The sequence below is a fragment of the Alosa alosa genome, chromosome 22 (assembly GCF_017589495.1).
Source record: "Alosa alosa isolate M-15738 ecotype Scorff River chromosome 22, AALO_Geno_1.1, whole genome shotgun sequence".
NCBI classification, from domain to species: Eukaryota; Metazoa; Chordata; class Actinopteri; order Clupeiformes; family Clupeidae; genus Alosa; species Alosa alosa.
In genome coordinates, this window is record NC_063210.1 from 15,969,330 (window position 1) to 15,983,096 (window position 13,767).

The following is a 13,767-nucleotide window of genomic DNA, read 5'->3' on the forward strand; positions in this document are numbered from 1 at the left end:
ACTTGGCCAATTAGATGACATTATGTCTACATCATTATTCTACTCTGAACTTTGGTATGCAATCATTTAGCACAGAACCCTTGGCTACCAAAACTCAACCGCAGAATTGTCTCTGCTGAATTTAGAATTATTTTCACTGTGTAAATGTTATCACAGGGCATGTGCGGTCTATATGTGCAGACACATATCCCCCACACACTAGACTGCAGTAATGGACACACGCGCGCACACACACACACACACACACAAACTTCCATTATTGTCCTCTATGATCCATGACCTCCCCATTATTGAGTCTATTGCTAAATCTCCTCTCCTGAGGTCACGGCCCTCCGTCCACTGATAAGTGATTGAGTTTGGGAGGCTGTAAGGGCTAAACATGCTATTAACAGGAATTGGACGGCATCTGTGACATAGGCCTAAACTTAAATTGACAATACCAAAGAAATAAGTCGTAAACTATTTCCTTTTCATGTACGTGGCTTCCCCTGTGTTTCACGTCACAACGACCCAACCCTTTAGTCTGCAGAAATGTAAATTGTGGAAAGGGCAGAAAAACAAGCAGTCGTGCACTTCACGATTTCACCTTGGGATAGCCCTAGCACTTGCCGGGTATGTGCATCAAAGTCTGAGTGCATGAGTGTGAAGATTGAGACAGGACGAGCGACCTCCCCATTCGTCCAAAAATAACAAGTAGCCTGAAGAAGGTAAAAGGCGCCCTCTTGTGGTTGTATATTATACATTGCGATCACCGAGAGAACCACATGTTATGTATCGTATCTTATAGGCTACAAAGCTCACTGATTCATTTCATCGAATTAATTCCTTATATACAGGATTGGGCAAGTTATCACATATCTCTTGACCTATATTTCTTATACCTCGCTCTGCCAGCTACAGCTATCCTCATTACGTCTGTAATTTGTGTCACCTCATTTTCATTGACTGCTCTCAGCTCATCCATCCCTGCTGAATATGTTTAGGCGCACGGGCCAATTAGGTCGACACCGACACGGACATCCTCGAAGAGCCCTTGCAAGATACCAGACCACGCGTAGATCAAAGTGAACGCAAGGTGACATGTAAATGCAGACACCGGGTCCCCAAGACCGCCGCGCGCGCACTTAACGCACGAAACCGAGCGCCTTTTATGTGTCCGATCAAGATAACGCACTGTTCAATGCTCAAGTGTTTTTCGAGGAGCTTGTTGATTACACTGGGGGGTTCTAATTTAGAAACACTGCGAGAGCAGGGGGACGGACTCGCTAGGGGCTTACCATTCACAAGCGCCTACTTATTCAAGATCTGTTCAGCCCCTCGTTATGGAGACAAAACAGGCCACAGTTCATGGAAGCAGGGGAGGGGTATGCAGGGACACTGGTAATGTATGCTGCTGTCGTCTTCATTATATCCATTACTAATACAATGACAAACTCTATGGTACACACGTTTTTGTGAGAGCACTGGGAGGTCATAGTGTGCAACCATAGGTTACTTCTTGATATCTACTCACTCTACTCAAATGCGAATCCATAGCCTACTGGATGTCTTAATAAACGTAGACAGACATTCACGTTTTGAATGTTCCCAAAGAAAGCAGGAAACACTATGATAGCATTATCACTATTATTAGCACTGAGCTACTGTCATAGCACTGTTATAAATGTAATTTATAGCAACTGTTGTTTAGTCCGTCCAAACCTAACGAATCATCCTATAATCCCCTGTACGTTCTTTTGCCGACACCTAGTGGTCAAACGTTGCTCCGGAGAGAGAGGAGAACAGAGGAGCAGAGAACTGACAGCCATATGTAGCCAGGGTAAACTTCACCTCCTTTAAACTGAGAAGGGAGGACATCTGACTAATGCAGTTGTTAAAACACCAGTGGTACCAGCCCTGCATTAATAGTTTTGAGCAAAATCAAAGACATTTGGGGGAAAAGTATGATAACAGAGAAAAGTAAAACTATTGGACTGCAAACCTGACTTTCCGACCCTGGAGATCACCAGAAATGGAAAAATTCGCATATAATTCATGTCAACCTCAGAGTAGAAAGCTCATTTGCGCCCTTATAAATAAAGAACGAATCTTTGAAATTATATCCTTAATATGGAAGTGCCATTGGAATGAATAATTCATCAAACGGGCATTAAGAATTGATCAAGGTAAAGATGCGGGGTTCGGGATTACAGCGTCACAGAGCGACGGAGGATGAGCCAATGATTGATTACGCTCACCCACGCAGGCAGAAAGAAAAACATTATATCAATTTGTACTAATGTAGATATAGGTGTTTACGTAGCAGCTTATGTGGTTTTAGAAACAAGTTCCCAAACTGTACAGCAATCCAAAAGCGACTGTATAGGCCGATATCTGTTTGCTCATCATTCTACATTTCAGTGGCCTCGTGACTCAAGAATACAACGTTTTAAGTATAATTGAGAACCTCACTTCGACATAATGTAATACAGGCCTGCATCTTTCTCTTGCCTAAAGTATAATACATGTTTTCTATTACTCTATGTAACCGTTGAAATAAACAGGTTTATCCCATTTTTGCTTTTCTCTTGCGCTTGGTGGTATAATGAGTCATATTATTCCTCTGCCCTCTTTGCAAGGTTCACTGACCAATCTCTAGGGCAACATCAAGCGTAACAGCTTAGATATTTAACTAGTTCTTAGAAAGGACATTGTCTGCTGCATTGCAGACAACTTTTTTAGAGATAGTCCACAACGAAGATGATTAGGAGGCGCTTGGAAATCAACAAGCGCATTTTTCTGGGCGTATAACGGTTTTTTTTACGAAGTATTAACTGTCCCATAATACGCGGCGAGCCCCTTTCATCCCATCCGACAATGTTATGCACTTCCTGAGGACAATACTCCAGAGAGATTAACCATAGACGCGATCAATTAAAACCACTGGAGCCAAGCCTATTCCAACTGTCTTTCCCTTTCTTCACGAATGAAAGCCCAGATCGATTAATCAACCCAATGTTCTAAGTAGCTTCCATTCACCACATTTTCGGTTGCCGTTTCGGTACCGTGTCTGTCTTTCACATAAGGGGCAACAGTAAAAAAAAAAAAAAAATCAGAAATAAATGGAGCACGTGTGGCAAAAAGTAAGCGGCTACCTGTCAGACTTGGCATGTTTTCTAAATGCTTGACTCGTCAGGTCCTGAAACGATCTGAATGACTGTGGTTCCGCAGAGATGCCTTGGGCTCGCCTGGTGCGCGGTCCAATAATTTGAGCGCTCGGCAAGACAGATTGGTATTTGTGCAGTTTTCTCCTCAATTCGTGGATCTCTTCCTCCTTTTCAGCAAGACGTCGCTCCATGTCCTTAATCCTCTCCTCCTTTACGAGAAGAATCTTGGTAAAGTCTTCCTCTAAATCACTCATGCTGACGAAAGGAAACAAAACTTTGCCTACAGCACTATTGACAATGTAAACCCGGCGAATTCCACACTTAACTAGCCAGGTACCCTGGATATTCCCCGGTGTTCCTTGACGCACGGATGAACGCGGGCTTTCGCCACTGATTTCAATTTTTCCAACGGCCAGCTAAGTGCTTGTCCACGGACTCTCCCACAGGCTAATGGCTGTATTGCGTTGAGAAACCAATTAGAGCTGTTCTTTCCCTCCTTGGAGACGGACCCGGGTCACTACGTAGTGAAGTGGAACGGGTGCGGGTGAGCGCGCAAAGAAGTCAGCTGCCGCGCTGGGTAGTGAGTGTAGGCTAGGCTACTCTGACGTAGGGGGAAGGACCATTCACATATTTATTCCAATGTTAACCCTAGGCTTCAATCCTGAAATAGCAGCAATTATTATTCGTTTTGATTGGTGATGTAACCTTGTGCAAGCCGAGCTTATGACTGGGGAGACATATAACGGGGGAGAGATAATTCGGGGAAGGGCACTCTAACGCGTGTATTTTATCCCATGCGCATCACTAGTAGTTATAGTTAGTACCCTATGCCCAAGCCAATCCCTAATTGCTCATGATGGTAAATAGTTTGAAGCTGTAACTAGTAGCCTGTTTTAAAGAGGGCTTTGCCTTATGGGTCAAACTGTATAACCCCAGGGTCACTCACTACATTGAATCAGGGTTGAATTGGTTGCACTGGTAACAATTGTTTTATCAATGACTGTGTAAGAGGTAAGAGGTGAAGTTGCAGTGCGTAGCCTAATTTTCTCTCAAAAATTGGAAATAGTAAGCCATACAAACAGGGACACACATCATCTCAGGCACTGAGCAGTGCTGTCACATGGCGCGCGCACCAAGTGGCAGATTTTAGCGGTCACCTTGAACCTTCTCAGCTGGAGCAGAAGCAGCTGCGATTCACAAAAACGTGAGCATCGCCAGATATCATATCGGGATGAATGTGTGCCACTGGTGTCATCCCCTCGGGAGCAGCTCGGGTTTCAGGCCGAGAGCTGGCAGACGTTAGTCACCCCTTTCCTGTAACGCATACAGATTCTCTCATTGAAACCGGAGAGGGTCCCTAAGTGAGGGCAGGATGTTGCAAAATCAATATTGTTTACCTCATATGCCTAGCCAGCAGAAATCATCAGTGGTGTGTGTGTGTGTGGGGGGGGCTTAACTGTTCATGCTCCATTGTGGACAGAGGGGAGGTTATGCTATGAGGTTGATTGTTAAGTCCAGAAAGTGGACGGCTGAGGTGAAGTGAGTGGACTCTAGTCTTAATAATCTTAATCAATGTGGATGTTGTGGATGTCACAGGAGGCGAGCCACTACAGGCTTTGCGTGATTACTGTAATGACAGGGATTTAGCTGCCATCAAATGTGCCCACACAGAAACACTCATGAGCACAGGCAACGCGCATGCAATACAATCACAGGTGCAATAAAGCACCTGCAGCAGTGTCTAGCACAAAGAAACACATATACATATAGCAATATGTCATTATCACAAAATACCTGAAAATAAAGATGCCCATGAACATAATCAGGGATCTTTTCTAATCGGGGGAAACGTGGCCCTCCCTGGAACTTCTCCCCATCCACTACCCTTTTGGAGGCCCTAACAATGACCTCCATTGTCATTGTAAAAGCAAGTGGGGAGATGGTACATCCCGCCATGATTTCCTATCTAGAGTTGTTGCCACCCTGTGGTGTACTCAGCTATAGTAAAACATAGTTGAATATCCAGAAAGTATGCTTTCACTAGGCTTTTAATGCTACCTGGGATTCTGAAATAATCAAAGGCCTCCCACAACAGACTATGCGGTTCCCCACTTGCAGTCATTCCAGAGCTGCATTGAAGTTTACACAGACACAAACTTGTGTGCCACAGGATGCATGTGATGCTCCAAGTGGCCACATTATGATGGCATCTCTGATTCAGTGTTTACTTACTAGGATTCCTCTTGCTTGTTTATGAAGTTTTCAATACATGACTGAAGGTCCAACCATAACAACAGCCCACATAGAATCAGCTCCATCCCCATCTAACCTCTCAGTATTGTGGTCACCCAGAGACATGATGCTGCTCCTCTTACTTTTCATTGTTTCTGAGAATGGCTAATGGGTCAAATCTGAAAATGCTCGTCCCAAACACATGCAGCGAAGACCTTCAAGGGAAGAAGTGAAGTTGGTTGTGCCCTACTCTCGTGTCATGGTTAGGGCATCCTGACCTCAATTTTCTTTCGTGTCATTAGAAATAAAAGCTTGCTTTGTCAGTGCTGAAAAAACGCCGTGGGAGAAAGAGTTGCAGATGTCTGTAAAATAAACAGATGGTGGAACATAAAATGGCAGAAACAGCAGAAAGAGACACCAGAGAAACACTGCCGAGGTGAGGGTGTGTTGTTGCCATGGGTTATTATGATATCCTTATAGTTCTTTATCTTTTCATCACTGTACCTCTGCCTCCTATTCTTTTTTGACTCTCTCTCCCTCTCTCTTTCTCTCTCTTTCTCTCTCTCGGTATGGTCCTTTCATCTGTGTCTTCATCTGGTCTCTCTACGGATGCCCTTTGGGCTCATGCATATATGGCAAAGGTTCTTCAACTGAGTTCCCCTGAAATAAGCCATGCCTCTCACAGGTCCTGTGTGTTTCATTAGTCTCAATAAAGCTAATAGTTCAGGAACTGTCAGAAAAGTCCTTGATCAGCTTCTGTGTAGACAGAACCAAAGATCTTAGAGCGGAGCATAGCGCTCTATAATCTTTGGACGGAACTTTGATGGAGACTAGTTGAAGTATCTTTAATGGTCTATGTTCCCTTCCTCTCTTTTTTCCTCTTCTCTCTGTCCTCTGTCTTTGTCTGTTCCTTCTCTTCAACCCCGGCTCTCTCTCTCTCTCTCTCTCTCTCGTCTCGTTTGCCCTGTGCTTGCCTAGACTGAGTGTATGTCTGAAAAGGTCATGGCACTTGTATCATACGATTTTCAGACACCGCAATAAGGAGCTGTCATTGATCATAAGGCTCCACGCCCTAGCCCTCAAGACGGGTAGTCATCCACCAGGCACGTTGCCAGAAGAGTTCTCCACGACCCTCTGAGGCAGACAGGAGCTGGAATCAAAGGGGGGGGGGAATGCGGCGGTCTCACAATCTGTGCCGTAATCTCCCCAGCGTTCGCCACATCCCATTACCGGAACGCAAATCAAGCGGGATCAGTGTCGGGTGTGGAGCCACGCTCGGCTGATTGTTATTTATTGTTCTTGCGTTCGTCTTGAGAAGGGTGAGCTGCCTGAGGCTTCGGTGTTTGGACTGCTGCCTCTGCTGACAGCGGGGACAGCGGCACAGCACTAAATGAAAGGCCTTTTCATCGGTTACATGAGAGTCAAGGGTACATCATGCATAATGCACGTCAGACATTTCTTCTGCAACGTCTCTTATTTATGTTTTTGAGTCCTTCACATTCTCTTACAGTTTTTATTCTCAGTTTGCTTTGGCTCATTTCTCAGATCAGAATGGTAATTCTTAAAACTGTTTGTTCAAACTCTATATCATCGTATCACTTGTGCACATCATTGAAGCAGTTTCTCCCCATCTTGAACAAATAGCATTATTTGATTAACTGATTTTCTACAAATGTCTTTTTTTTTTTTTTTCAATGGCCAATGTCATGTTGGTCAAAATGCACTATACTGGTTCCCTGCTGAATAGAACCCCATAAAAAACAAATTGGCCTTTTTTCATTGCTTGTGTCATTAGATGCAATCTTGAATTTCCCCTTGGGGATCAATAAAGTATCTATCTACTGTATCTATCTATCTATGCAAATTTGTTGAACTAGCAGTCATAACTAGTTGCCATAGTCTGTTTGGCATACATATATGTGACCTGACAGACAGGAACGTCAGGTATAGAAAGATGTACAGTGGTGCACAGCTCTAACCAAGGGGTGTTTTATGGTATATTAAACAGTCACAATGTCTGTGAACAGTAAAAACTTTGAAACTGTTTTGCAATCAACCCCCTCCATTCACAATAATGTGTAACTTTGTAGTTTTGAAATAGAAAATAGTGCTGCCCTGCGCATTGTTCATCAGAAAAAACGTACAGAATAAACTGTCATGTTGACAAAGACAAAACAGTTTGACTATCTTGACATAAACAATGGCATCATGACTTATCATTTTGATTGCACTGACCATTTCATTGGCATAATTATTTGCTTGAGGCATAAACTAAGCATTTTAAGCAAGGTATGTGCTTTTGCAGGTTATTAGATACACAATGCGGTGCAGTTTGTACTAATTGTTTTGAGAAAAACTGTTCATTAGGATTCCAGAAATGCACCAAAGTGACTGAGAAAAACTGTAAAAGTGACATGATGTAGGAAATTCCCCTTTTCGGCAATTTCCAACATACTTGATACCCATTAGGAATAAGGGGATAGGCTACTCAATTCCTCTAAAGCCTAAAAGGGTCATGCTTCTATCCATGACAACACAGTCACGCACCGGCAATGTCAGACACTGCATTCTCCTTATGCTAAGTCCTCGAGGCATCAGAACGAGTTTGAAGTCGTTATTTTAAGGTGAAGAGCTACGCTGTGTTGCTTAGAATGATCATTTACACTTTACTTGACAGTGTCGACATAAGAGTGACATGACACTGTCATAAACGTGTCATAAACAAGTCATAAACGTTTATGACATACCGCTTCTGTTATTAAGTCACATTTGGTTTTTGTCATAACAAGTTAGGGTTAGGATTAGGGTTAGGTTTAGAGATATGATTAGGGTTAGGGTCGGGATTGGGGTTGTACAGATTTTGGAGGAAACCAAAGCTCATGTGTAAGACCTACGTCGTGTCTGCTATGAATTTGTACATTTCCCTGAAATAAGCTGGTGACCCCAGCTTTGACCTCAGTACTTCCTGGAATTCCATATAGCATACCTTTACATTTTAACCCCTAGAGCCATTAACTTCAAACTGAACATAAATAGTGTTCATGTAGCCTACTGAATGTGTTTTAATTATTAGTCACTGAACTAATAATTACATTTGGACTTATTTTCTCAAGCAAAATTTTCAGTGATATGTAAACATTAATTCTGCTGTTATGCATTTTACTTTTATTATTTTTATAATAAAATATTATTATTATTATTATTATTATTATTATTATTATTTTTCACTTAACATGAGGGACTCTCTGATGCCCTGACATCCAGTACGTAGCTATTAATTTAGTCCATCTTATGAGAATAATTTGGAGCTTTTCCACTGAACGTGGAATAGGAGCAGGAAGCACTAGATCAGTATTATCCAAACTTTACTTTCCGTTAACAACAGAGGTGAGAATTATTGTGACCTGACCTTCAAATACCGGAATCTCCAAAAGTGTGTCTGTTGATAGAGGGTGTTACTGTTCTTTCCCTTAGGAAAGACAGCAATACTCCTGGAGGATTTGTGTCTCTCAAAAAGGGATATCTTTTGTAGTTACAGTATGTGTTCTGAAGGGACAAAGCTTTTCTTTTCAGTGACCACTGTTAACCTCTTTGTTGCACTGAAGGCCTGTTACATCAAAAAGAACATGCCCCAAAAAATATCCCCATGAAACCAGAGAACACTGTCAGCATATTGATGCGTTGATTGAAGTGCAATTCCACATAGACTAACCTGATATGAATAGTGCATTTATTTTTTTACTTGACATTTTAACACAAGAAATGTTTTATTTTGTTTTTAATAAATTAATAAACACTTCCTCATGCAGGTAGGGCCTACACATTTCCTGAACATGTGCTCACATAACCTTTTAATCCAGCAGTCAGTGGAATACCTTAGTCCTTTGCAGTCAAAGAGTCAGGGTTCACACTATTACATTAGCAAGAATTCACAGTCTTGTGTGACATTAAAATGAGTCCCCAGGTATTGGTCCTATGTCAGATTTAATCAGTTCCCAAAGCTGTGGGAGGAAATGACTTCTCTATGTGCAACAACCCCAGGAGAGACTGAAAGAGAGGAACGTAAAAATAATGTAATGCAAGTGAGCTGCAGCACATTGGGAGGGGGGGTATCAGAGATAAAGAGGATAAGATACTGTACCCATCAAAAGACTGGGCATGAACAAATTAAGTGAAGACAAGGGTATATAAATGAATGAAGAAGCAGACAGAGAGGAAAGGAGGATAGAGAGAAGAAAGAAAAAAGCAAGAAAGGCAGAGAAAGTGAACGAGAAATGAGTAGAGTGAGAAAGTGTATGCAACAGAGCGGCAGACAGAAGGAGAGAGAGAGAAAAAAGAAGAAGAGTCAGATAGACAGAGAGAGAGAATCTCATCCTCATCCCTCCCTCGATCGATAAACATCACATGAAAGGCCAACACTCTTCTCTGGCTTGTTAATATTCAGACTTGACTCCGGGAACAGAAATAGACGAATGTGGAGGAAGATCAATAAGGGACGCTCTCTCAATGGCCCCCAGATTTTCTTAACGGAGAGAGAGAGGGAAAGAGAGAAAGAGAGAGAGAGAGAGAGGGAGAGTGACTGTGATTTTTAAGTTCTCTAAGGGAAAGATGAGCTCTGATGTGCTTAGCGGATGACAGTAATTCTGCCCGCAGACGACAGCATCATCGTGTGATTTGAATACTTGAAAAAGCTCCATGTCTCTCCCAAATCCCCGTGGAATGCCACTCCAGGCAACAACCCCATTCCCGCTGCCTATCACAATCCTGAAACATTCTGATGTAGTCGTTACAAAACAATGAAGAGAAAGTAAAGGAGAGAAAAGACACCACATTATGTTGTTGTATGGATTTCTGGTACTTGCTATTATTTCCCGACAAAACAGGTAGGCCATATAGCTTAAGGCAACCTCAGAGTTGTTCACATATTACCTGGCATTGCCAGCGATTTCAGATATTCACAGGAGGTGTTTATCCTTTCACTATAGGTAGGGGATTTCCCATCGTGGCCAATCAACAACCAAGCCTATTTAACATTACACAGAATGACGCGGGATACAACAACAAGGATACACTTTATTTATTGCGCTCTCCCACCTGTGTAAACAACAACCAAGTTTATGATTTTTACATCTTTGATGACCTACAAAATGGTCCAGAAATTACTGGGTAAGTACCTGGTGATATGCCGCAAGAAAAAATAAGATTGAATAGATTGAATAGATAATTTGGGCCCTATGACAGACAGATAATTCTGGGATAATATATAGTATTATTGGGGGGGCCCCAATAATGGGCCCCAATAATGGGCCCCCTGTCTCTCTGTGGGCCCCGTCAGTGCTGGGCCCATAGAATCGTCCTAACCCCTAACCCCCCCCCCCAAGCATGATTTAATCAAATGAGCACACGATTTAGTAAAACAAGCGCATGATTAAGGAAAGTGAGCGCACAATCTATGTAGTAGAATAAGCACATGTTCTCTCAATATACAAAAAATCTTGCAGTGACACCTCCCGGCCTCTTTAGGTTAGCCACTGTTTGAAATTTAAGTTAGCCACTGGTTGAAATTTAAGTTAGCCACTGGTTAAAATGTTAAAGTGTTTAGCCATGGTTAGTCATGGTAAGCTCATGTGTGGTTTAAGGCTAGAATCAGTTTAGCCGTATTTAGTGATAAGAGATTAGCGGCCATGTTATGTCAAATGCAATGCGTCACATCTCCTAATGAATGATTAAAGGAACACAACAACTTTTGGGAAATGAGCTTATTTACCGTCTATCCCAGAGGTAGATAAGAGGATGCATGCTATTCTCTTCTCCATGTGTGTATAACCCAGTCTGAAACCCAGCCTAGCCTAACTGTACAAAGATAATACAATCCTTTTTTCAGTGTCATTTATTACTCATGAGGATGGGCCTCACACAGCATTTCAAAAACTTTTTCAAAAGTCTTTACATTTAAATTTATTTTATGATGTTAAAAAGTGCAAAAATATTAGACTAGGCTACTCTGGACACAAACCATAGTCTTAGTCTATATATATACAGTATATAGATATATTATAGTCCGTAATCTATAATCTTCATCTAAAAGCACCATATTATAATTTATTTTAAATCTCAGCTAATGGCCCCCTTATCCCACTGTCTGCTATCTGTCATTGTCAGTAAATCCCTGTGTCATAACCAAAGGTCAAAGGTCAAGGTTTCTCTCCGATAAACTCAACTGCACTTAACTCAACCCAGTCCAGCACATCAGATAAGGGATCACCTCTAATCTCCGCAGATGGGAGCATGCAGAACTGGCTGTGTGAAGCGCCCAGAAGTCTTCCTGTGGAACCTTCCCAGGGTTCTTTTGTTATAAACACAAACACAAAGCAAGATGTTAAATTCCTTTATTCCTTAATTCCTGTGCTGCCTTGTCGTTAGATGATCTCATTTACAGTAATGGCCAGACCTTTTTCAATGTGCCATGTACTGTATACCTCAATTCAGGGATGGGGAAAAATACATCAGAATGTATTTTTAAATAAAATATCAAATACCCTAATTTTAAGAATATCAAAATAAAAATACTAAAAATAATCTTTAAAGGGAGCATGATGTCACATTGCAAATTTTCCATATCTGTGTATTTAATCTATTCCTTCATCAGTACACTGACTGTTGATTTTTAAAGCGATGGTTCGGAGTAATTTCACTCTAGGGTCCTTTGCACCATGACCCTGAGCCAAACACCCTCCCAGAACCTGTTTTCTCTTGGTCCAACCCTCGTCAAGTAGCACTGTCAGAAACTAATGACTTTCTGCAGGCGCTAATGGAACCAACTTAGTATCTCGTAAATTACCCCACTAATAATTCCCAGAAGTGTTTACACTTAGTGTTAACTAATAATTGTTGCAAACTGGTACTACGAACAAAATATTAGTGCATTCCTGGATCTACATCCTTATGCATGCTTCCTGCCAAGACTTTCCCAAATCACGGCAGTAACGTCGACGCAGTGGTAGATAGTAACAGAGAGTAGAATCCATCAGGCAAGTGTTATTTAAATAAACTCCTGGTGTACTTACAAACTTTTCAATGCCTCATTTTATGAGTAAAGAACATAGTTGTACTGCTGTAGAAGTTTCGTACCATTCAGGGCATTATTAGTGGGGTAATTTACGAGATACTCTATAGGTTCCATAAGCGCCTGCAGACAGTCATTAGTTTCTGACAGTGCTACTCGACCAGGGTTCAACCAAGGGAAAACAGGTTTGGCTCGGGGTCATGGTGCAAAGGACCCTAGGGTGAAATTACTCCGAACCATTGCTTTAAGTGAACAGTGTTTGAGAGCAACAGTGTTTCTCTGCCTACGAGACATGCCATAAACCTGCAAACAGTCAACAGATCAACTATGCTGACCTGCCTGTTACATCTCATAGCCTATATATCAGAGATGCCCTCAAACAGTCCTGCCCTGTGAAATGCTGTTGATCAGGAAGGATCATGAGCCTTTCAGTTGTTTTTTTTTTGGGTCGGCAAAAATATTAGCCTGGAAAATCCAGACCCTGATAATCTAGAAAGATTAAGGGTCTGGCAAAGAACAATGTAATGGCCCAACTTGAGGGGCGGCAACAAGCATGCATTTAAAAATCTCACTGCACGCAATCGGATAACACTACGACCAATGTGTACTGTCCTCCAACGTTGCAGCGCTGTCTTCATAAGTTTAGCAGGTTTCCCGGAATGTTGGGGTAAAAGTAACGTGCATCATTGCTCTTTGCCAGTGTCTCGTAGAGACAATTCCATTGTGCTCTCGCGAGAACTCTGGATTTCCAGGGTACAAAAATATTGGGGTGGTCGTGAAATAATTTGCAGTCTGGATTAGGAACCTTTTTCTAAAGGTTTTTAGTCAAAGGCTGCCATTGACATAATGCCTTTGGTGTTGACATAGCCTACCTATGAGAGAACACATTTTCTGCCTCTGCTTCTAATGCCGATCTCGCAGCATTTCAAAACCAGGTTCCGCTGGTTAGAGAGAAGGGGGTCGCAAAACTTGGCCCACGTCTTTTGGGGTGATTTGGCGTCTTTAGGTGATTCATGAGACAACTTTTTGAGCAATGTTGCAGAGTAACCACATAACCAGTTCCGATTGGATGATTGAAGTTCTCAAGAAACTGACTATTAAAGTTCTCAAGAAACTTGCTGTACACATTAATAAAATAGCAGATCTTTCTAGTCAAAGGCAACCAAGACTATGAGGTGAGGACGGGGACTTCCTCCAACTACAGGTATGATATCTTCCATTATGTTGCCATGCTAAGATGGTAGCTCCTGAAAGATGACATCTCTAAAAACTGAAGAATGCGCTGTTCAATTCACCACAGCAGGTAACAGGGAGAGAGTAGCA

General features: G+C 42.1%; 1 protein-coding gene across 1 annotated transcript in view; it reads right to left on the reverse strand.

Moving 5' to 3' along the window:
• The window catches only part of prkg1b (protein kinase cGMP-dependent 1b), a 145,567-nt gene extending 141,950 nt beyond the window's left edge, over window positions 1-3,617 (reverse strand). Inside the window, exon 1 of the mRNA XM_048233584.1 lies at window positions 3,135-3,617. Within this exon, the coding sequence (XP_048089541.1) occupies window positions 3,135-3,400 (266 nt within the window). The 5' untranslated portion in view covers window positions 3,401-3,617. The remainder of the gene's footprint in view (window positions 1-3,134) is intronic.
• Between the last annotated feature and the right edge of the window lie 10,150 nt (window positions 3,618-13,767).